The 25,640-nt window shown below is 44.2% G+C and overlaps 1 protein-coding gene across 6 annotated transcripts in view; it reads left to right on the plus strand.

Moving 5' to 3' along the window:
• Window positions 1–4,211: 4,211 nt before the first annotated feature.
• CCDC85C (coiled-coil domain containing 85C) overlaps window positions 4,212–25,640 on the plus strand; it is a 180,357-nt gene continuing 158,928 nt past the window's right edge. For 4 of the 6 annotated variants that reach the window (XM_083737067.1, XM_083737071.1, XM_083737069.1 and 1 more), the window contains exon 1: window positions 4,212–6,109. In XM_083737067.1, coding sequence (XP_083593193.1) covers window positions 5,404–6,109 — 706 coding nt within the window. In that variant the 5' untranslated portion in view covers window positions 4,212–5,403. The remainder of the gene's footprint in view (window positions 6,110–25,640) is intronic. The other 2 variants (XM_083737070.1, XM_083737068.1) reach the window with 2 other exon arrangements.

Genomic DNA, 25,640 nt, shown 5'->3' on the forward strand with positions numbered 1-25,640 from the left:
AACATCCCAACCCCTTCTCTAGTTATTGGGGATACAGGATAGGCCAAATGAAGACGAGTAGGGTAAAGAATTGATTCTATATTTATTGTTAGCTGCCAGGGTGGTTAAAGTAAAAAATAAAATAAAAAAGGAAATATTTATGGTACAGTCAAATCTGCACAGCTAGTGCTAAAAAAATTAACAAAAACATTAAGGTGTAGTAGAGGACAAAGATTTGTTTTCAGCCACGTGGCAAACATTTATATTGTACGTAAATTATGACAGCAGTGCCTTCAGTAAAATATGCCATTTGGAATTCTTAGTAACTCTTCAGCATCAAGTGAGTATATCATAAGACCCTGAGGACAGCATCCTGGTACAAACAAAACAAATATTTAAAAAGGAAATGTTACTATCCTGCAGTAACAATAGTTCTATCCCCCAGGGATTGTGAGTGAAATGACCCAAAATTGTGCCCTTTTTTGGTATGCATGTTTAATTTGGTATTTCATTTAATTGTAATCCTTCATTTCTGTATAAAATGAAATGCGCAGAATACGGCCTCTTGCCACAGAGAGACCAATCATGGCTGAATTCACTCCCATAAATTCCAAAGAAACATGCTAAAGGGGAAATCTAGCCCTATGAGCTTTCTTCCGTTCTTGTCATATTAAGTGTTGCTCAGTAAACCTATCCCTGATTAACAGAGGGGAGAAAAATTGTCCTCTTCAGAGCAGTGAATGTGATAGGCTTTGATGCTGCATTACATGGGCATAAAAAGCTTAGTGTGGCATGCACATTAAAAATCCCTTTCATTTGGAGCTTGATGAAGGTCCCCCGGCCAAATGTGAGTGTTTGGTCTATTGTTTATTAACAGCCCTTATTTCCCTGTCACAAATTAGCACACATAATATTTTTATTTTTTAAAAAAAATGCAATTTCCTGCGAGACAGAGACAGGAATTGGCTTTGTTAGCTTGCTGTCTACAATAGATAAGCCCTGATTTAGAAAGGTGGAAACAGGATGTATGTATTTTATCATAAGCATGCATCACAATCATAATCATTCTGTTGTCTCCAACATGCCATATAGTGTCCAGGCTGTGCTTTAGCGATGTGCCCCAATTTACTCTGACTAGTGGCATTAAGACCAACCTTACTGTGTGCTTGTGAAACATGGGCCACTTATAAACGCCATCTCCAACTCCTCGAAAGATTCCATCAATGGTGTCTCTGAAAAAAATTTTACACATGGGAAGACAGGCGAACTAATACCAGTGTACTGGAAGAAGCAAAGATCACCAGTGTTGAAGCAATGGTTCTTCAACATCAACATGGTTGGACTGGCCATGTTGTGCAGATGCCTGATTATCATCTTCCAAAGCAACTACTCTATTCTGAACTTAAAAATGGAAAGCGTAATGCTGGTGGTCAACAAAAGTGGTTCAAAGACTCTCTCAAGGCAATTTTTAAAAAATGTAGTATAAACACCAACAATTGGGAAACACTGGCCTGCAAGCGCTCCATTTGGAGAACAGCCTTTGCCAAAGGTGTCATGGGCTTTGAAGACACTCAAACTCAGAATGCAAGGGAGAAACGTGCTAAGAGGAAGGCATGCTTGGCAAATCCACACCGTGATCAACTCTAATCCGGAAACCAGTGTCCTCACTGTGGAAGGACGTGTGGATCCAGAACTGGCCTCCACAGTCACTTACGGACTCATAGTTAAAACTGTGTTTATGGAAGACAATCTCACTCAGCTACGAGTGATTGCCAAAGAAGAAGAAGTAAGGTCCTGGTTTCCAATGGGATGTTGAGATTCCTGCATTGCAAGCGGTTGGACGAGTTGACCCTTGAGGTCCCTTCCAACTCTACAATTTTATGATCCAAAGGGAAAGGGGGGGGGGCGGGGTGGAGGCTTCTTTGGGTAAGACAGAGGCAGAGTTGCCTGTGGTGTGTACATCCATCCCACCATTGTCTCCCTTCATGGGATTTGCATTTATTTTTGTAGGACTCAGAACCCCCTGTATAAGCTGTTTGATCAGAGATGACAAGAGAACCAAGTTGTCCCAGAGCAGGGCCCAGCCTTGCTGGCGAGATCCAGCCATTGCCTTCATGTCTGACCAGGTGCACCTGCCTGCCCAGACTGAGCACATGTGTGTGCTTGCAGCCTGTAGAGCAAGAGAAGATTGTATGCGAGCTTGCCCCGCCTTGTCTTTAAAAAGCTTGGTGGGAGAGGTGAGTCAGCTGACATCTTCATAGCTTCCATTTGGTTATGACCCTCTTGCTTTGCTCAAGTAGCTTGGAATCTTGACTTCTGGACCTTGTGCTTGCCGCTGAGCCTCTATCGCTGTTAGCCTGAACAAAGATAATCTTCCTTACACTCAAGTGACAGCTGCTGTCTTTGTGTTTTGGGATGGTAGCCTGACACAAGGTTCTTATATGACTGGGACCAACACCCAAATAAGACAGCATAGTATTTATTGCAGCGTACAAGTTGCTAAGATCGCAAAACTGCAACAACATCTACCTTGGAGACGTTATACTTGGAAGGCAAGATAATAAAACAATGTTTTGCACAGTACCTAGATTGGGAGAAAGCTAATATATAGCGACAATTTATAAAGTGCCCCAAGATCTAGGTGTTGTGCAAGCCACATTTTCTCGTTTTATTTAAATTTTGCCTTGCAACCTTTACAACACCCCTTGAGGCAGGTGAGAGCGAATGTCCTCAGCAGGGACTGAGACACAGTGACTTGCCTTAATGAGCTACTGAAGTAGAATTGCAGCTATGGGGTTCCTGGTTCACATCTCACATTCTTAGCCAATGCACCAGCTCCGAGGTTATAAAACGACAGATCTTGTGACCATGCTGTGCAAATGTTCTGAAAACAGCCCAAGGTCAAGCAATTCAGGGACAACGCAGAATGCTGCCTACTTCCTGTAAGAAAGGTTTTGCTGACTAGAGTCACACCGAGCTCATTTCTAGTGTTCAAAGCATTTCATATACATTCACCCTCCTTACAATGGCCCTGTAAGGCAGACCAGGGCTGTTTCTTACTTTTCCCAGGACCCCTATAAGCCAATAATCGTTTGCTTAACATACCCTACTGAGCTCTGGCCAGATTTCAACTTTTCAAGTCACAAGCTTACTATAACCTAGGATTGAACCTGTGATGTTTATAGGAAGTATCTACTCTACCAGGGAGATAGTAGAGTACCTCCAGCTCACGCTGGCTGATCTCCCTCTCTGTCTTGTTTACCTGTTAGATCAGGCACAGAATTTATAGGGTGGGATGTCAGCCAGGCCAAGCCTATTTATTTTAAAGGAGGAACCCCAGCAGGATCACAGTACCTTCCTGTTGTATTTAAACCTTTACTTGGGTCTGGTTAGAAGAAAAAGGGAAATATGTAAGGAAATTTATTTTAATCTAAAAAAAAACCCAGACAAAAGCTCCAGAACACATCTATGGGTGATTTTTTTAAAATAAAAACATCTATTGGCTTTGCTTCTTGGCTTGGGAGATTGACGTTGAATGAAAGTCCACGAAAGGAGACACATTTCCGACACCCCTGCGATGGGTGTTTTTTTATCCTCTGGGATGCGGGTGCGCGCCCCTTTCCCTCACGTTACAACTCCCCCACCATGGTCGTCCGCGGGTACTTAGCCGCACACTGCTCCCAATTTCTGCCTGCTCGGCTGTTTCTCCCACCCGATCTGAACCCAGAAATATTCCCACCCTACAAACTTAACCGTTCCATTCGCCGTCGTCCTCAAAACGGAGGCCCCCCACCCCATCTTCCCCGCTTGCACAGACCAAAGAAATTCCCGAGCCGATAAACACGAAATGAGAAAATAAAATGAGGCTGCGGCCACAACAAATCGAGGATTTCCCAAGTTGTGCTCCGTTGCGCACGGTTGCCTGCGATCCTTTCCCTGCTCTGGGTTCGAAGGCGCGGATTAGAGGTGACTTTTAGGAGAAAAGAATAAGAGAGGAAGACGGATCAGGAGCGGGGCGGGAAGCCTCCTTTTGTCTGCTGATGCTCCCGGTTGCTGCGTGGGGGGGGGGGGAGAGAGGGGCGCGCGCGGCCCCTTTAAGCGAGGCGCGCCGCGCGTCTACCTTTCCCTTTTGCGCACCTGGCTCTTTCGAACTGCGCCCTCGCCGCCGCCTCATTGGCTGCGGCGCGCCAGCAGCGCCGCTTCTCCCCGGTAACCTGACCCCGGGGCGGAAAGGGAAGGCAACCTGAACGGACTTAGGGGCAGGGAGGAGAAGCCGCCTTTGCCCAGGGTCCTCTGGATTGGGCCTTCGCGTGGCAGCGGGAGGAGCTTGGCTCCGTCATCTGCCCGCCTGCAAAACCGTGCAGGGCTCGGCGGCTGCCGAGAGCAGGGCGCTGCAAGGGGAGAGGGGCGTCTGCGCGGCTGCAGATCTCTCTTTTTCTCTCGATCTCCGCCACACTCGCTTTCCTATTTCTCGCTTCTTCTCCAGCAGCATTCCAGGTTTTCCTCCTCCCGGAGCCTCCCACCTCCTTTTCTCCTCCCCTCGAGGAGGCGGCGCCTCGTTTCAAGCTCTCTTTCTCCCTCTCCCCCTGGCTCTCCTGTTCCATTACAGGAATGCTCTCCCCTCCGCCCCATCTCGCCATCACCTTCTCGCCGTGAAATTTAAATACAGTTTTGACGCCCCCCCCCCCAAAAAAAAAAAGAGAGAGAGAGAGACAGAAGAAGGGACTGACATCATCCTGCCTCGGAACTGAAAGCGAAGAAAACGAAGGCGAAGGGATCTGCTTCTCAATTTTTAACCATTATTGTTTCGTTTTGTTATAACTCTCCAAGCTGCTGGCTGGCTCGCCGAGGGTGCGCGCTCAGTGCCCCTAGCGCAAGATTTTTTTGTTCTATTTTGCAGCGGGGGATCGAGGTGGCAGCGATGTTGGAGCAAGTGAAACGGGCAAAGACCTAAAGCAGGTTGATCTACAAGCCAACAACTGCCCCCCCCCCCCCGCTCCTGCGCGGCTTGCTGTGGTTTTGATTAACCTCTGGTAAGTTGATTGCTTCACTTGGAGAGAAAAAAAATAGCTACAGAGCTTTCGGAGCTGATCCTTTTTTAATTTGGGTTGTGTGGCTTTTTTATTATTTTTTTGGCGTCGAATTTTAAGGCATGGGAGTTGTAGGCAGGAGAATGCGATTTTCAGAAATGAGTGGATTTGCTCTTCTTCCTTGTGCTCTTCCCTGAAGAATTATAGTGAACTGGGGGTTTTTGTGTGTGTTTGTGTTGCTGTTGTTTTTTTAAAAAAGAAACCCTCCAAGATGTTGCATTAAAAAAACATTTTGACCTGAAGGATTAAAAAAAAAATTAAAAACAATTTTATTTAATTTTTGTGAAGGGCAGTTTTCTTAAAGGAGTAAAAGTAGAAGTGGCTCTGTACAAACATGGCAAAGAATTCTGTGGAAGGGTCCAAGGAAGACCTGAGCAAAGTGACGGAAGAGGACATGTTGAGGTGCAGCAAGGAAGAGCTGGTGAAGAGGCTGAAGAAACTGGAGAGCGAAAAGATGAACTTGATGGTGGAACACGGCAACTTGATCAAGGACGTGAACCAGAGGCTCCAGATTCACTTGCACGAGATCAGGGGGCTGAAGGAAGTGAACCAGAAGCTCCAGGACGACAACCATGAACTGAGGGAGCTCTGCTGCTTCCTGGACGACGACCGGCAGAAGGGGAAAAAGCTGTCCAGGGAATGGCAGAGGTTCGGGAGGCACACGGCCGGCGTGATGTGGAAGGAGGTGGGGATGTACCAGCAGAAGCTGAAGGAGCTGGAAGCCAAGCAGGACTCCCTCATGAGGGAGAACATGGAGCTGAAGGAGATTGTCCTGATGTTGGACGAGGAGAGGAACGGAGCGGGCTCTCGGAGTTCGATAGACAGCCAAGCCAGCCTCACCAACCTGAACGGGGGCTCTGGAACCAGGGATGTTGGAGATGGGAGCAGTACCTCCAGCACTGGCAGTGCAGGGAGCCCAGACCATCACCACCATCTTCACCATCACAAGCCTGTTGAGAACAAGGCCGGAGCTATCCGGAGGTCGATGGATGACCTTTCTGCACCACTTCACCACCGGAGCATCCCTAATGGACTGAATGGTAAGTTTTCTTTAAATCCACTTATCTCTCTCTGAATTGGAAATAGCAAGAAGCTTAGAGATCAGTCCAAGGGGGAACCCACCTGTGGGATTTTGGCTTTGTTTGAGGCCTGTTGATCCTGTCTTGCAACCTGACACTTGTCCTCTTGACTTGCAACTCGCTTAAGAGAAGTCACGCTACGTAGGTTAAAGTTAACCCATAATAACAGCCCAGCCATGCTAGCAGTCTGGGTGGTTAAGGAAAACCCCCCCACCCCACATTTTTCAACGCATATTTTTTGGGAGAGTATAGCTCAGGAAAAAATAGTTATAAGTATGGAACCAGGTGTCTGTGCTCAGTTAGCACAGAGGTGCAGTCATTGTGTTACCTGCGTCTCTTGTGACCCTCTCCCCCCCCCCCCCAGTACTCAGCAGCACGAGCTGTTCTGTTCATGGTACCAGCCTGTCATTTAGGAATTCCTGCTTCTTGGCTCCTGTGCTAACAGAAAGCTTGGCTATGATGTGCTCTTGCTTCTCCACAGAGTCTCCTGGGCAGGAGTGAAGGCTCTGGCCTCCTATTGTCTAGGCTTCACCATCTGCAGCAAAACAAACAAACAAATAGACAGACACAGCTCCCTTGTCTCCAGGGTTTTTGCCAGGTTCAGTTCATTAGCATGTAAGAAAAGCGCTTTGGGACCGAAGATGTCACAGGGATGCATAGGAGATCTGGATGAGGGCAGGTCAGGCAATGGTAGCTGAAATGCCAGGTCCCAAATGTACTGTATTGAGGATCTGATTGTTTTTTTAAAAAAAACCCAGTTTCTTTTATGGCTGGTTGAGTGCAGAACAGTTTTGCTGCTGATACTAATGCATCATTGCAATATGTTCGCTAGCTGGGCCACTGAAGTGGAAGTTGTAATTCTCCCTCCTGCTCCATTATAAGGCTAAATAAATGGATTGTGTGGAGTTTCTAAATTAAACAGTGTTTAGTGAAATGAAATAAAAAGTTTTCCCCTTCAGCCTTTAATGTTTAGTTTTCTCCTGTTTGATAGTTTGAGCACCACAGAAAGCATAGCAGGGATAGCGATGACAGTAGTCCTCATCTGTAAGGTGGTGATGAAAATGCTGATTCTTAGGTCTTTGCAATTTTCTCCCTCGCTGAGCAATATCTGTGCCAAAAATATTGGTTAGTGTATGTGTAGTTTTGTGTGTGTGTGTGTGTGTGTGTGTGTGTGCGCGCGCGCGCTTAATTTGCTGTTCTTCAGTGATTGGATCCATATAAATATTCTGAGTCACTTCTGCTAAACCCTGATACAAAGCTGATGTGATCTCATACTTATTTTATATATCTGCCTACATGTTGAGCTCATTCTGTCTCGAGGGCTTAGCAGAGTACGGGAACTTGGTTAGCATGCTGACAGTAGGACGAAATGTGTGTGCGCACGTGCCTTTGTAATGTTACACGCATCAGATTGCCAAGTGAAAAACTATCCTCCTTATCGCCTTGCCTGCAGCCGCCAAATTTGGTTCAGATAAAACTTAGCATATCATCTCTGAAAGGTGTTCAGACTTTGAGAGTAGCCAAGGAATGAGAAGTTGATGGAGATGCGGCAGCCGCTCAGTCTGGCCATATGCTATCTGGACTTTATACAAACAGAAAAGCCATGGGTATTGTCGGATGAGAGGTGGATTTTGGGGTCCTCACTTGAACAAACCTTTCAATTTGTTATGCAGGGCATTGGGCACTGAGCACTATAGTTAATGCATGTGCAAATACCCTTCTAATCTTAGCAGACTGATGTCTAACCTTTTATATTTGGAAGTAAGTCTCACCAGCTGTGTTAGGCTTGTGCTACTGCTTTTGTGTCGAACATTGGTCGTGCTGGCTGGGGCTGATGAGTGACATCTGGAGTGGCACAGGATTTATAATGGTGTAGGATGCTCCCCTGCACAGGGTGCTGAGCTGAGGGACTGCCAAACAACAACAACAACAACACCTATATTTACACAGGTACCTACTCAACATTAGGGGATTCGGGTGGTGCTGTGAGTTAAACCACAGAGCCTAGGACTTGCCGATCAGAAGGATGGCGGTTCGAATCCCTACGACGGGGTGAGCTTCCGTTGCTCGGTCCCTGCTCCTGCCAACCTAGCAGTTCGAAAGCACACCAAAAGTGCAAGTAGATAAATAGGTACCGCTCTGGTGGGAAGGTAAACGGCGTTTCCGTGTGCTGCTCTGGTTCGTCAGAAGCGGCTTAGTCATGCTGGCCACATGACCCAGAAGCTGTACGTCGGTTCCCTCAGCCAATAAAGCGGGATGAGCACTGCAACCCCAGAGTCGACCACGACTAGACCTAATGGTCAGGGGTCCCCTTATCTTTACCTTACTCAACATGAGGCCTTGGTCAGATGGGCGATTGAGTTGCTGCAACTATGACCCAGTTCACTTGAGAGCATTTGCAGAACAGAATGCAAGAGGGATGAGAGCATGAATATAATAAATATTGGGAGGGGGCACCAAATTTTGTCATCGCTGAGGGTGCCATATCACCAGAGTCCACCGCTGTCCGGAGGGTATCTCATTGGTTACCTCTGCCTTATGGGATATCATTAAGAGAATGAGCCACAGAAGCCCTTGTGTTTGCTGTGCTCCTCCAGTGCTGCCCCAAGGAGGAATTTGGAAACTTCCCGTTCTTTTTCAGACTAACCGCAGTTTGCTGTAGTGTCCAAACCCTGACAAACTGTGGTTAGACTTTGCTATGTTTAGTGGAAACAAGACAGCTTCAAAACATGTTTTACAAAGCTAGCTTGTTTCTCTGTCTGTAGATTGGATTAACCACAGTTTAGGGTCTGGACATAACGCTAAACAGTGCTTAATTTAAAATAGAAGTAGAAGTTTCCAATCTTCTTACAGCCATGCTAGGGATGGAGGAGCGTGCCAGCCCAGATTTCCTGTGGGTCCTCCTTTCAATGTTAAATCATGGCTTAGTGTTGTATGTGAAATAGGCTATTGATTTCATTGGGGCTTGACTTCCAAACAAGTGTGCTTAGATAGGTAAGTGTGCTCAGAAGGCATCTTCTCAAAAGCAATTCAGTTTTGTTAAGAATAATGCTGTGTGAATTGATAAGTAGTGGATATTGTGGCTAAGATGACAAGAAGTGGCCTAGAAACTTTCTCTCTCACATTCATGTAGCCAACCTTTGTAGTAATACACCTGTCAGATTTGGCCTCTGGAGCTGAAAAGACCTTCTCTCCTGCCTCAAACATGTTATTGCCTTCAATCTTGCTGAAAACCTAAGGGAATCCATAGTTATGAAGAGTTCCTGTGCTTCAATTATTTACCAGTACACCACTGATTAATGTACTTGGATTTAATCCAAACCATACTCTCCAGACAAAATTTAAATAAGGGTTTTTAATGGAAAAGTTAGTTCTACATAAACACTTTGACTGAAGAAGGAGCATAACACCACAATTGCATCCCAAGGAACTCCTTGAATCAAGGCAATGGAAATCAAGAACAAAACTGGGCAGAATAATTTAATAGGCCTTTGGGCATGTAAGAATGGGATTCCTGAACAACTGACGGTCCAGGTGCAAATGACTGAGAAATAAGGGCAGAAAACTGGGGAGGAGGTCTGACCGTGGATTAGATGAGTGCGTGGTGTTCATGCTGAAGCTGAGAATGCGCTTGGTGTTTGAGTGATGGGGCAGGTGGATAATTTGCAGTGGAGTTGTGAGGGAACTGAGGTGTGATAAGAGAAGGTGGCTGGAATATTTGAGGTAAAAAAAGGAGGGATGGAGTGGAAGGGATGGATAATCACAATCCTGTTCAGTAGGGAAATATGGCCTCTCTGTCTGGCCCTTGGGACTCACTCTAGGCCACAGGCCCTCCTAAGCCAAACCCCTCACCCGTTGTGTTTTGCACCCTCCTCAAGTTAGGAGGGTAGGCCCTGAACCAATGGCTTCAAGTTGCAAGAAACATCAGGAAGAACTTTCTGGCAGTAATAACTGTTCGACAGTTGAACAGATTCCCTCGGACTCTGGTGGTGGACTCTCCTTCATGGGAGGTTTTTTCATGGATGCTTCAGTTGAGATTCTTGCATTGCAGGGGGTTGGACTAGATGGTCGTTGGGGTCCCTTTTTACTCTACAGTTCTATGATTCCATAAGTGTTTTTTGCCTGGCTGGAATGTGTTCTTGAACTCAGATTATGCTTTTTACTTGCCACGATAGAGGTGGGTTTGTGCAGGCGGGCAAAGGCAGGACTGCTTGTACAGAGGTAGAAATCGCACGATTGCCCTGCCTCCTTTTGCCTCTGGTTCAACCCACCACTGGCATGCGGCCCCCAGAAGATTGCTGAGAAGGAGATATGACCCCTCTACTGGAAAAAGTTCCTGATCAGGAAATGGGAGAATACACTGTATTATGCAATGCTAAAGGAATGGCCCTCTGCTGTAGCAGGTCTCTTACAGGAGTCAACAATTACCCACAATGCTACTGTCCTTAACAGCCACTGGCATTTGGGCACTGCTGGTTTGTTAAACCCTTCCCAATGTTACTTGCAAGAACACCTAACAAAACCCGGGAGACTTGGCTGACTAAACACTGCCAGTAGGAATTGATAGCAGTACTTCTACAAGATGGCGTTAAAGCACCTATTTAAAACTACCCTCTGCTAACCTGTCAAAGGAAATGGTAGTTTGTTTATTTTTGGCATTTTATGTACCGCCCAATCAACCGTGTTGTAGTTCTGCGAAAGAGCTCAAAGAGGAGTGGCAGGATTTAAATTAAATAAATCAAAGACTAAGGTATTAGAGAAAAATCTAACAATAAGAGAGAAGGAGAGGTTTCAGAATGAAACAGGTTTAACAGTAGTTAAGAGTGTAAAATATTTGGGGATTAATATGACAGCTAAAAATATGAACTTATTTAAATACAGTTATGAGAAATGTTGGAACCAAGTGAAAAAAGATTTAGAAATTTGGTCAAACTTGAAGCTTTCTTTGTCTGGTCGAATAGCAGCTATTAAGATGAATGTACTGCCTAGAATGTTATTTTTGTTTCAAACATTGCAAATTGTTGATAAGATGGAGTGTTTTAAGGGATGGCAGCGAGATATTTCTAAATTTATCTGGCAGGGCAAAAAGCCCAGAATAAAATTTAAGATTTTAACTGATGCAAAGGAAAGGGGGGGATTTGCCCTGCCAGATTTGAAACTTTACTATGAATCAGCAGCTTTTTGCTGGTTGAAGGATTGGCTGCTCCTTAAGAACACAGACATTTTAGATCTGGAAGGTTTCAACAATTTTTTTGGGTGGCATGCATACTTGTGGTATGGCAAAGTTAAGGTTCATAAAGGTTTTAAAAATCATATTGTCAGGAAAGCATTGTACAATGTTTGGATCAGATATAAAGACCTACTGGAGAGTAAAACTCCAAGGTGGCTTTCGCCAATGGAGGCAAAAGCTGTGAAAAAACTCAATATGGAGTGTATATGGCCGAAATATTGGGAAATTTTAGAACAGGAGGGTAGTAACTTCAAACTGCAGAGTTTTGAGAAATTAAAGGACAAAGTGAGAGATTGGCTCCACTATTATCAAATAATGGAGGTTTATAAGATGGATAAGAAAATTGGTTTCCAGGTGGAGAAATCGAAATTGGAAACAGAATTGTTAGAATCCAATACTAAAAATTTATCAAAAATGTATAACTTGCTGTTGAAATGGAATACGCAGGATGAAATAGTTAAATCAGTTATGATTAAGTGGGCGCAAGATATTGGTCATAACATTATGTTTGCTGACTGGGAAAGGTTGTGGACCACCGGCATGAAATTTACGGCGTGTAACGCCTTGAGAGAAAATATTATGAAAATGATATATAGGTGGTACATGACCCCAGTCAAGCTGGCAAAAATTTACCACTTGTCAGACAACAAATGTTGGAAGTGTAAAGAAAATGAAGGCTCATTCTTTCACCTCTGGTGGACATGCCCAAGGATTAAGGCTTTCTGGGAAATGATATATAATGAAATGAAAAAGATGTTTAAATACACTTTCCTGAAGAAACCAGAGGCCTTTCTCCTGGGTATGGTCAGCCATGTGGTGTTAAAGAAGGACAGAACTTTGTTTTTGTATGCCACAACAGCAGCAAGGATCCTTATCGCAAAGTATTGGAAGACATCAGATCTACCCACTTTGGAAGAATGGCAGATGAAGATGACAGACTACATGGGACTTGCAGAGATGACGGGCAGAATCCGAGACCAGGAGAAAGAGACAGTGGAAGAAGATTGGAAGAAATTTAAGGACTATCTTAATAAATATTACAAGATTAAAGAATGTTAGATTGACATGGACTTAAAAATATTGGTTTTCAGAGACATTAGAGTAAGAAAAGGAATGGAATTAGTAAAAAACCTTTGGGAAATAAGGGAATGGAGTTGCTGATGGGATAATGAAACTAGAATACAAAACGGTGAGGTATGAGGAAGTCGGGGAAATAAGGTTGAGAAAATAAGTTTTGAAATTATACTTGTTGTTTTTTGTTTGTGTTTGTTTTCATTGTAGTTGTTTTGTACTTGTATATTTTTATTGGAAAATTTAATAAATATTACTTAAAAAAAAAAGAAAGAGCTCAAAGAGGAAACTACAGTTCCCAGCACTCTCCAGTTCTCTAGGAGTTCTGTCTTAGAAAAACTGCAGACTCTGCACTAGTTGGCATGCCGCCTCTGACAGATTGCGGTAAAAAGGTTTCTCCAGTCCCACTTTGGGATGAGCGGTGCTAAGCCTCTTTCAATCAAACCAGTTTTAAGTGTGTGCGGTATGGCTGTGCCTGAATAATGGATTCACAGGGCCCTCCACCCTGATGGAGATAGAGGTTTTGCGCAAGCTCAGCAAGACTTGATGATTGAATTTGGATGCTGCTGTGCTGGCTTGTGATCTCCATAAAATTCTTCTTGCAATCTAGTTCAGCCCTCAGTCCTCATAATCTACGTTTTGTTCTAATTTTGAGTATCCATACCCTGCCTTTCAGTTGAATGATTCTCTTTTTTAATGGTAATTTAATTTTATTATAAATTTCAATACATTACAAAACAATATACACTTAATACATATGTTACATACATATGTTACATACAAAACATACAACATATATCTCACCTTCACCACCCCTTCTACCTATCACGTGATTATTAACTTCCAACCAGTCTCATTGTGTAATTTTGTCACTCATTAAATCTATGCGCAATTCATATTATTTATTTTGTTTATCTTTTGTAATAATTACGCCTTTTCACTTGTCTAATTTCTCTGTTCATTAGATTTATTTATACATCTGTCAGGAGATTTGTGTTTTCTATATAAATTTTGAGATAATCATTGAATATTGACCAATCTTTATTGACCCTTTGTGTGGTATTGCCTCTTAATCTCCCAGACAATTTTGCAAGCTGTGAGTACTCAATCAAGCTGAATGATTCTCAAGGTGACATAAGAATATAGTGGGGATTGAGACCCCAAAACTGGACACAGCCACGGTCCAGCAATCCATAGCTCCCCGGCTGGTAGATGGCGCCCAAATATGCTTCCCTCTGGCTCTGCAATGCCAGGGCAAATGGCAGCTGGAGCTGAGTGTTATTTCTGGCAGGGAGAAAGGAAGCCAGCTCCTTGTAGCTGGTCCTTCTCTGGCTGATTGATGAGGCCAGGCTGAATGTCTCCTTGCTCCAATTGCCTTTCCCTCTCTATATAACTGACTGCTGCGGTCTGCAGGAGAGAGGACCTCCTGTAGATATAAATTTCATCAAGAAGTGTAAGAACAGGTCCTTTAGTGTGGTGGCACCTACATGTTGGCAATCTCTCCTGGAGATTTTTATCACGGTTTGGATCTGGCTTGAAATTATGTTTTTTATCCTTGATGCTTTGAAATGTTGGTTGCTTTGGGATGTCTCCGGTGGAGTGATTTGCGAATGAAGTAAAAATAAATATTATTCCTTCAGAGGCAGGGGGCGTAACCTCCCAGTGGATGGGTCCCCTGGCACAAGGCCCGAGTGTCCGTCTCATCTTCATAAGGAGACTCTAGAGAAGCAGTCTTGTGGTGGATCCATAAGCCCTCTGAATTCCCCCTGTTCTGCCAAGCTGGGAGCACTGGCACTTCGCTGCCGGTTCCAGGGAAGCACTGACGTCAACAGAAACATGTGTGGTAACTTGCCTAAGCTTCCCCTCTAGGCTATCAAGCCACCCACCCCACCCTCCCTTATGTTGTAGGGTTCTGGGGGTTGAGAAATCACTTGGCAATTTCGCTCCTTTGAATTCCTTTGCCTTGGAATACAGAGACGGGAGAGACGAATAAGTCTGGCACGGGGAAGGCAAATTGCTGCTGAGGCAGTTTTCTTTGGGTACTTCCTCCACTAAGCGCATGTGCGGCTTTTGGGAGAGGTAAAAATGCAGAAAGCGATGGTCTGTTCATAGGTTGAATCTCTTGTTGGGCTGTTGCTGGCTGCTGCTGCAGGAAAGGTGCCCTATCCTGAATCATCCATATTATGGCCGTAACGTGGAGGAGTATTTTACTTCATTTATTTACCAACCTTTAGTTTAAACTCTGGTAAGCGCCTAAATGGGAGACATCTTGAGAACAATGGAATATCCATAGCTCAGTGTCTGGGCACATGTTTTGCATATGAAAAGTTCAAAGTTCAACCCCAACATCTCTAGGTAGGTCCAGAAGGATCCCTACCTGGAGATCCACTGCCCATTATTGTAGACAATACTGAGTAGAAGGGATCTATGGACTGACTGGGGGATAAGCTAATTCCATATGTATTCATAGTGGGGGTCAGGTACTATCAAGTTCCAAAAGAACGTTTGCAAACCAGTTTGCAAATCACTTTTGTGGCATTAGAGAGTCAAAACGTCCGAGTTCCAGGGCATTCGGGATCCAAAGTATGACTGTACAACCTTTAGAAGACATCTGAAAGCAGTCCTGTATAGGGAAATGTTTAATGTGAATGTTAGAATGACGTTGCTTTAGAAATTATTTGGTTTCCAGCGGTAATGGTTTAAGTAAATAGAAAAGAAAGGTTAAAAACTAAATGGAAAATAAGGGAGAGGATTTGCTGAATTAATAAGTAGAAATTGGAATACAGAAAGGGGAGGTATGAGGAAGTCGGGGAAGTCAGGTATAAGAAAATAAGGGAATGAAATTATACTTGTTTTTTGTTTGTGTTTGTTTGTATCGTTGTTTTGTATTGTTTTTAAATTTTTTTTGAAACTTTAATAAATATCTATTTAAAAAATATATAGGGAAATGTTTAATGTTTGGTGTTTTATTATGCTTTTACATTTGTTGGAAGCTGCCCAGACTATCTGGGGCAACTCACTCAGATGGGCGGGGTGCAAATAATGATGATGATAATTATTATTATTATTATTATTTTATTATCATTATCATCTTCAGACTGCTCTATAAATTCTGCCTCCTCAAGTATGTGTGGAACATTCTTTCGGAATTAACCAGGATGTACAAGGGTGCATAATTATGCCTGTATACCCTGTACCGAATAGAAATTTTGCTTGCCAGCAAAAATGAAAAGGGTGGCGCTGTTGTGGCCTTGTTCAAGCCCTTGCGTTTGTATAAAAGTGACTTAAGTCTGAAGCCTGCTTTTGTACCCTGTGGCACGTAAAACAGGTGTGCCATGTTTGTGCCACTTTTAAGATGCTGCAGTTGGCCCCAAGCTCGCATTTTCCTTGGTGAAATGTTGTGAATGGCAAAACCTGCAGTTTGCTGCATGGCGAAGCAGTAGTGCAGACACATTACTAGCTGGCTGGAATGCAAATCGAGCTCTCCCCACTGAAAAGTGTTTTGTGAATCGGCTCTCCATTTGGGTACGCTGTTGGAATAACTTGCCCTGCGAACAATAGATTCCCTGAGCTTTGTTATAATCTGCTCATGTGTGTGAGCACAGTTCCTCCCACTTCTTGGCTGCCTGTGTGGGAAGGAACTCTCTGGCTGCAAGCCAACATTTTCTCCCCACCCCCCACCCCCTGGGTACGGAGGCCTCTGTTTTCCAATCATCCAGCTTCAGACACCCAAAGGTGGCTGGTGTTGGCGTTCAATTTGGTGATAAGTCCTGGATATGGGTTTCATTTGCTGAGAGTTGAGACAGCTATCTTCATATTCTTTCTTCAGCATCTTTCCTGGGTTTCCTTCTAAACCTGATCTTTCTCTGAGTACGGATGTTAAGAACTTCAATGGCTCAGATAAGCATCAGTATTCTATGTAGTCCATCCTAAGTGCCTTTTGCAAAAGCCTTCACATATGTAAATGTGTGCCTCTTATCCGCACTGTTTGTACTGAAGCTGAAAAGTCTGCTGTAGCAAAAGCAGTGTGTAGCAGTTCCATTAGGACTGTCATACCATTGCTGGTGGGAGAGTAAACTCTGAGTTTGGAGCTAAAAGAAACCCTCCAAAAACTCTACAATTTTGACCCCACCCAGAAGTCTGGTGTCAAGGCCAACTGTTACAAATCAGGGGTGGGCAGGCCCAGTTTTACTTTCATGTTTTAAGCTGGCATGTTTTCACATGCCACCTTCTTAACGTGTATTGAAAGGGTTGTCCAGTAGACATCGCAGAAAGCAAGTGTTTATTTTTTTGTTAGAAAGTGAAGCTCAAGGACCTTGCATGCAGAAGATTCAATCGCCTGTTCTTCTCCAAATAGGGGCTGGGAATAGTCCCTGCCTGGGACCCTACAGAGCCACTTCTAGTATATATAGATAATGCAGAACCAGGTGAGCTAATGGTCTGCGTCCTGTATGTGGCAGCTTCCTTGTTCATTTTGTAGCTCAGCACTGCAGGTGCCTTGGTGTTAGACCTTTCTGACTCCCTCTTTTCTCTGCTTTTCTTTTCTGCTGTGCTTTTAGAAAAATACAAAGTGCCCAGGCTGCAGGTTGACATCCTCTTAGAAAAAGAATAGACGTGTTTTGAGAGTGTAAACATGTTTTGAGAAAGAACCTGATAGCAGCGTTCAAGGTCAAAATCTGTGAGGCATCTCCCCCCAAACAATCCTGAGAGTTCTTGAAGAAGCAGCAACTGGCATCTGCTCCCTCCTTTCCCCAAGGACATGAGAAATATAAATACGAAAGGTTCCACTCCTTTTCATTGAACAGCTCCTAGTATGTGAGGTGTTTTATTAACCATTTTCTTCTTCTTTATTGCTACACTTAGCATTGTAGCTAAGCTTGGGAGCTCAGAACCTGGAAATCCCCATTTCAAATCACAGGGCATGTTGGCACATCATGCTCAGCCATACTATGGCGTATCATGAATGCACAGGCTCCTGAGGAGGCAACTGCACCCGTTTGCTCCTTCCTAGGCTCTTTAGGTCAGTGTGGCACAGCCAATAAACCAAGCTTTGGCTTAGCATGTTGTCCAAACCCAAAGCCATGTGGTAAGCGTTCTCTTCTATAACCGTGATGACCTGTAGCCAAGGTTTGTCCTATGGTAGTGGTTTTTAAAAATAGTTTAGAAGTGGTGTGTTTCTGTGTGTACCATCCCCCTTGTGGGGAGAGGTGGTTCAGAGTTTGGTTGCAGTTCTCTGTTTTAAAAATGATGAAGGTGCCCAATAGAAATTCACCCAAACATTTCAATCAGAGTCTTGGATTTTTATTTTTTAAAAAACATGCACAAAACGTTAACACAGTAAAAGCTCTTTTAGGAAAAAAACAAATCTGGCATTGAGGTCATGATACTTTGCTAAAAGATTTGGTAAGGAACAAACCCAGAATACGCTGCAATGTAGGAATGCATATTGATTGCATGTGAATATTCTGCTCAAAAGCAAGCTTAAACATTAGCTTGTCCCCTAAATGACTCTCTCCCCAACAGTCTTTCTTTCCGGGATGTGTTTCCATGACTCGATGTTCTTATGGTTGGAACCTTCCTTAGATTTTGATCAGACAAGGCCTTTTGAAATTTGACATTGATCCCACAGAGGGCAATGCTTGTTTCCCTTTTAGATCCCAAAAGACAGAGTGGTAAGGCTGAATAGGATCCAAATGCCAACCTTTTTTTATTTGTTTAATGAGGTAGCAACTTGTGTTTACTGCTGTGTTTCTAAGGACTTTCCCTTCCAGGATCTGGCTCAGCTCAGAACCTGCTTACCTTCACAGGTAAGAGTGATAACATTGGGCCTCTTCAGACCATTTAAGCCCAACCTCAAACATGGGACCCATTGAAGTGCTTTACTGTGTAGATCTTCTACCACCCCGACCCACTTTTTTTAAAAAAAGAAAACTACAGCAGTGGGAACACTGTGATTCCCATCAGATCAACTCATGACCCAGTTACGGGTCACTTGGACACCAGAGATCTAGGCCAGCTCGCAGCACAGAGCCAGAACCCCGCACCCCCAGATGTTCCAGACAGATTGTCATGTGCGATTGCAGCCTGTGATTTCGTTTATCTGATGCACAGCCTGCCTGAGGCAGGGAGGAAACTGGTGCGTGGCGTCTTTTGCCAGACATTATGATGGGAAAAGGGCTCTGGCCTGATTGAAGTGAGTGGCGACCAAACCTTGTGGGAGGAAAAGGAAGCTCCCGGTTCCTCTCTTCCTCACCCTCCTGTTACTTCCAGTCAATAAGGTGACCGACTGTGGAGGGCAGGTCTCCTATGCGCTATACATTTGAAGCAGTTGTATATATACCACTTTATCTGCGTATCTGAAGGAGCTTTACCAGTATACCTGAAGGAGCATCTCCACCCCCATCATTCTGCCCAGACACTGAGGTCCAGTGCCGAGGGCCTTCTGGCAGTTCCCTCACTGTGAGAAGCCAAGTTACAGGGAACCAGGCAGAGGGCCTTCTCAGTGGTGGCACCCGCCCTGTGGAATGCCCTCCCACCAGATGTCAAAGAGAACAACAACTACCAGACTTTTAGAAGACATCTGAAGGCAGCCCTGTTTAGGGAAGCTTTTAATGTTTGATGTATTACTGTAGTTTAATATTGTGTTGGAAGCCACTCAGAGTGGCTGGGGAAGCCCAGCCAGATGGGCAGGGTATAAATTATTATTATTATTATTATTATTATTATTATTATTATTATTATTATTATTATTATTATTATTTTAAGCTGTCATTGCTCCTCCCAAAGGATCCTGGGAACAGTAGTGTGTTAAGGGCACCAAACATTGTTAGGAGACCCCTGTTTCCCACCCACCCACTCACCCATGGAGTTTCATTTCCTAAATTTCCCTGGGAAAAGGGACAAATATTTCAACCACTCTAAGAACTGCAGCTTGGTGGGGGGAACAGGAGCTCCCTAACAATTCTCCTCAGTGCCCTTAAGAAACTACAGTTGGTTTGATAAAGCCTCAGATGCAGAGGGTACCAGAGAAAAGAAAACTCTGGCAGGTTACAGGCTCTTCTGCACAAGTGATGAAAAGTTGCATTTTGCTGAAATCTCCAATGTATCGGAGCCCTCTCTTCCTGTTACACCTGGTCACCTGCTCTTTCCAAGTTCTTTAGTTTGATCTGGGGGAGGACAAAACATGGGTGTGGTTCCAAACTGGCAATTTGGGCCAGTTTCTTTTCCCGTCCTACTTCCAGTGAAGTTTGAGGTGTCCAAATGCCACACCCAATGGCTGGCATCTTAGATGGCTGCGGTGGCCATTCTTGTGGCTGGCTAGGTGTGGCAGGTAAGTGGCTCAGGTGTTGCCATTTCCTGGAATTTCTCTGAAGTGTGGCAAGAGGCAGGATGCGAAGAGCTATAATCTCCCCACTTCTTCGTGACATATCAAAATAAATATGGCTGGGTGGCAGACTGCAGGCTTGCCCCAACCCCTTCTGGCCCCACAACATTTTAATCATGGCGTGGCAGTAAATTTTGTGAGGAAAATGAAGCAATGAAGTTTCCATGTGCTTTATATTTCATATAAATATGTTTTTGCATTGCTGTTTGGTGCGTGTCCTAGAACGAACGTGGGCCTCTGCTAATCTGGTCCTTGATTTTTTTAAAAATAAAATTGTTTAGCGTATTCCCTACGAAGCATCTGAAAGTGATTTCACAATACAACATAACCTTTATGCAGAACAATTACACATATAAAAGCAATTAAAAAGCATTACATACGTAAAAACAGTTAAAACCTAAAGCCTGTCCAGACACATAGATGTTTGTGTGTTTTTATCTTTTTATTGCTAATTTTAATTATTTTTAAGGGTGTTTGCTGATAATTTTAATGTTGCTAGCAAACTGCTTAGACGTTTTATTGCACTCAAGTGCTGTATACATTTTGTTAATTAAACTAATTCACTGAAACAATAAATCTGTCTGTCTGTCTATGTCTGTCTGCCTATCTGCCTATCTATTAGCTATCTAGCTATCTGATAACTTTTAGGAAAAGAGCCACAGCTCAATGGGTGAGCCAGATGGGTGGGCATGAATAATAAAATTAAATAAAATTATTATTATTTGCATGCAGAAGGTCCTAGGTTTAGGTGGTGGCATCTCAGGTATGGCCTGGAGAGAACCCTGCCAGGAACCCCACAGAACTGCTGCTAGTAAGTATAGGTATTATTGATCTAGTTGGGCTAATAGAATCATTGTAGTGTTGGAAGGGACCACAAGGGACATCTAGTCCCACCCCTTGCAACTGCACCAGTGGTCTGACTTAATATGAGGCAGCTTCCAACGTTAGGAAATTCTCCAGATCCTCAGCTGGTTCCTAATTATGTGAGCCTCATAACCTTGGAATGTGTGGTGCGCCATTGATGTGACTCACCTGCTACATCATTCTAGATTTAGGTAGGTAGCCGTGTTGGTCTGATGCAGTCGAAATAAATTTAAAAAGTAAAAAATTGTCCAGTAGCAACTTTTGTTGTTGTTTAGTCGTGTCCAACTCTTCGTGACCCCATGGACCAGAGCACGCCAGGCACTCCTGTCTTCCACTGCCTCCCGCAGTTTGGTCAAACTCATGCTGGTAGCTTTCACAACACTGTCCAACCATCTCGTCCTCTGTCGTCCCCTTCTCCTTGTACCCTCCATCTTTCCCAACATCAGAGTCTTTTCCAGGGAGTCTTCTCTTCTCATGAGGTGGCCAAAGTATTGGAGCCTCAGCTTCAGGATCTGTCCTTCCAGTGAGCACTCAGGGCTGATTTCCTTAAGAATGGATAGGTTTGATCTTCTTGCAGTCCATGGGACTCTCAAGAGTCTCCTCCAGCACCATAATTCACCTCCAGCATCAATTCTTCGGCAATCAGCCTTCTTTATGGTCCAGCTCTCACATCCATACATCACTACCGGGAAAACCATAGCTTTAACTATATGGACCTTTGTCAGCAAGGTGATGTCTCTGCTTTTTAAGATGTTGTCTAGGTTTGTCATTGCTTTTCTCCCAAGAAGCAGGCGTCTTTTAATTTTGTGACTGCTGTCACCATCTGCAGTGATCATGAAGCCCAATAAAGTAAAATCTCTCACTGCCTCCATTTCTTCCCCTTCTATTTGCCAGGAGGTGATGGGCCCAGTGGTCATGATCTAAGTTTATTTGATGTTGAGGAGCAACTTAGAAACCAGCTAAGTTTGTTCTAGGTATACACTATCGTGAAGTGTGCAATGCACATGACAGCTTATACCCAGAACAAACTTAGTTAATCTCTAAGGTGCTACTGGACAATTTTTTATTTATTTCTACTGTTACATCATGTTCAGTTTTGTCACACATATATAGACTTGCTATCCATGAGGTGGCTCAGATTGTTCCGGTTTGAGACCCCATGTGGTTCCCAGAAACATGTCCATTGCTGCTTGAATAGCTAAGTCAGTAGAGCATGAGACTCTTAGACTCGGGGTCGACGGTCCGAGCTCCACGTTGGGCAAATGCTTCCCGCATTGCAGCGGGTTCGACTGGAAGCCCCTCGTGGGCCCTTCCAACTCTGAAGTTCTATGATCAATGTATTATTGGAGCATTCAAGACAAGGCACTTTGCCAAGAAACCACCACCTTGCCTCAGTTTGCCCTCTTGCCTTTCCGCCTGAATCTGTCCATATTATGGGTGACCTTGTCTAGCTCTTTTCCTTGGCTGGCTCTAGTCAAGCAGGGTACAGATTCTTTACCCTTAGTGAGTAAAGCACAGGCGTATGGAAGGAAACCCGCTGAGATATTTATCTTTTTGGCCAATTACGTTGCTGACTGATGTGTCTGCAGTAATAGCCCACCATGGCTATGTGGTTTTCCGAAGAAGGATTGCTGTCTCGGGGGTTAGGAGCGTGGAAAGATGGCCACTAGTACTATTGATCCCCACTTGTAAATGCTCACTTAGGGGGCACAATGTATTGCAGTAAAGCAGAGGTATGGAAGCATTATTTGAAAGGAAGTGGCTGTTGCCTGGGGGTGGGGGTGGGAACTGATCCATGCGTGTGGCCATTAAGGCACAATATATACTTCCCTCTTCCTTGCCTCCCTGCCAGCCCTGTAGGCCAGAGAACCTTCTGTTTTCATTAAGGTATTGACAATCAATGTGCATGTTTGCTGGGATAAATTAATGAGGCCAGAAAGAGCAACAGGGGGCGGAGGCAGGAAACGGGGCTAGACCATTGGGATTTCCAAACAACTGCCAAAGGCCATCCTGGATGTAAAAAAAAGTTTCGAAATGATAAATAAAGAACAGAGAAACGTGCATTACTTGTTTGTTTTAAATTTCCCAATTCCAAAGATCTCACTGTCTCTCTCTCGGTGTACATACCTTCCAATATTTCTCCAATGAAAATAGCAATATCCTATTCCATATTAATAATATTATTAATAATAATTTTATTATTTATAACCCACCCATCTGATGGGGTTGCCCCAGCCGCTCTGAGCAGCTAACAAAATGAATTTCAATAGGGACAAATGTAAGGTTCTGCAACTGGGCGGGAAGAACCAGATGCACAAATATACGACAGGGGACGCCTGGCTTACTAGCAGTACATGTGAAAAGGATCTAGGGGTTTTCTTAGATTGCAGGCTTAACACGAGTCAGCAGTGTGATGCCGCAGCAAACAAAGCTAATGCTATTCTAGGTTGCCAGTGCAAATACAAAAACCAAGTTCTGCACAAAGCACAAGTGTCAGCCAATCTCCAGGAAAGGGGGAGTTCAAGCCTTGAGGGGCTGCTGCCAAGAATGCCCTTGAAGACCTGTGTGACGGCCTTAGATTGGTGGCAGAGCATCTGTGGCACAGTGTCTCCTGGTGGGGTAGGCAAAGACACCTGCCCAGAATCTTGGAGAGCTGCAGTCAGACAATACTGAGGTGGGCAAGCCAGTTCTCTGACTCAGGAAGCTGCCCTGTACCATGTTCCTTCCTAGGATACCGATTATATTGTCAAGAATGTGGGGTGAACAGCTTGTGGTTCTGGGGCCACACCTGCCTCACCAAGGCTCCCAGGTCCAAGCAGCCACATACCAACAGCAAGAGGGAGATGCTCCCAGAGAGCTGGTTGGTCTGGTTTGACAGCTTTGGTCTGAGAGACTTTCATGTGCAACGCAACCATCTCTTGCTGATGCTGCCTATAGATTTGTTCTCTTGCCCAGACTCTTATTTGTACATCAGTTGAAATGCACCCACATTTGAAATGGACTATTGCCTAGCGCTTACATCAGTTAAACCTGATAGTTCTTGAGAGTTCAGCTGCCCCAAAGGTGTTTGTGTTCCCTTGCTTATATAATTTAGTATTTGTTACTTTTGCCTCAAATCTTTCCCCTTCTCTCTTTCTCTGACCGCCACCTCTTCCACTGCCGTTTCCCGGTTTCCTCTCGGTTTTGGTATGTCCTAGCTAAAAAACTTCAGAATAAAGACCCCTTATGGATTGCGAGAGAAAATCAATCAAGAGCCCTTGGGCCGTTGATGCAATTATGGTCTCATACCTGTCCGAGGCAATTAAATAATGGAACGGAAACTGAGTAATGTCAAATATCTGGTTCCTTCCCGCGGTACATGATTACAAAGGATCAAATTAATTTAAGCCGTGGGCCTGCTAAGTTAGAGTGCTGCGTTTAGGTGAAGACTGGCTGGGGAATTTGGGAGAGTGAAGGTCCTGAATCATTTAGCATAGGAGCAATCTGAGAGGCAGTAAATAATATAGTTTGGTTTTAAAAACACAGTCATGGGGAACTTGTCCAGAAGAAGAAACCATCCCTCGAGACCTGTTATATTTAAACAGGAAGTGTAATATTGGCAGAAAGTATCTGATACCACCCCTTCATGGATCACTGCCTTGCCGTGGCGAAGGGGCTTGAATAACTCAGAGAAGCTATGAGCTATGCCGTGCAGGGCCACCCAAGATGGACAGGTCATAGTGGAGAGTTTTGACCAAACGTGATCCACCTGGAGGAGGAAACGGCAAGCCACTCCAGTATCCCTGCCAAGAAAACTCCATGGACAAAGACAACAGGCATACAAAAGTTATGACGCTGGAAGATGAGCCCCTCAGGTCGGAAGGCGTCCAACATGCTACTGGGGAAGAGCGGAGGGCAAGTACAAGTAGATCCAGAGCTGATGAAGCGGCTGGGCCAAAGCCGAAAGGACGCTCAGTTGCGGATATGCCTGGAAGCGAAAGGAAAGTCCAATGCTGTAAAGAAAAATATTGCATAGGAACCTGGAATGTAAGAACCATGAACCTGGGTAAGTTGGAGGTGGTCAAAAATGAGATGGCAAGAATAAATATTGACATCCTGGGCATCAGTGAACTAAAATGGATGGGAATGGGTGAATTCAGTTCGGATGACCATCATATCTACTACTGTGGGCAAGAAACCCGCAAAAGAAATGGAGTGGCCCTCATAGTCAACAAAAGAGTGGCGAAAGCTGTACTGGGATGCAATCTCAAAAATGATAGAATGATCTCGATACGAATCCAAGGCAGACCTTTTAACATCACAGTAATCCAAGTTTATGCACCAACTACGTGTGCTGAAGAAACTGAAATTGACCAATTCTATGAAGACTTACAAGACCTTATAGAAGTGACACCAAAGAAGGATGTTCTTCTCATTATAGGGGATTGGAATGCTAAAGTAGGGAGTCAAGAGATAAAAGGAACAACTGGCAAGTTTGGCCTTGGAGATCAAAACGAAGCAGGGCAAAGGCTAATAGAGTTCTGTCAAGAGAACAAGCTGGTCATCACAAACACGCTTTTCCAACAACACAAGAGACGACTCTACACATGGACATCACCAGATGGGCAGCATCGAAATCAGATTGATTATATTCTCTGCAGCCAAAGATGGAGAAGCTCTATACAGTCAGCAAAAACAAGACCTGGAGCTGACTGTGGCTCAGATCATCAGCTTCTTATAGCAAAATTCAAGCTTAAACTGAAGAAAGTAGGAAAAACCACTGGGCCGGTAAGATACAATCTAAGTAAAATCCCTTATGAATACACAGTGGAAGTGAGGAACAGGTTTAAGGATTTAGATTTGGTGGACAGAGTGCCTGAAGAACTATGGATGGAGGCTCGTAACATTATACAGGAGGCAGCAACGAAAACCATCCCAATGAAAAGGAAATGCAAGAAAGCAAA

The sequence above is a fragment of the Podarcis gaigeae genome, assembly GCF_964106915.1.
Source record: "Podarcis gaigeae genome assembly, chromosome: 1".
NCBI classification, from domain to species: domain Eukaryota; kingdom Metazoa; phylum Chordata; class Lepidosauria; order Squamata; family Lacertidae; genus Podarcis; species Podarcis gaigeae.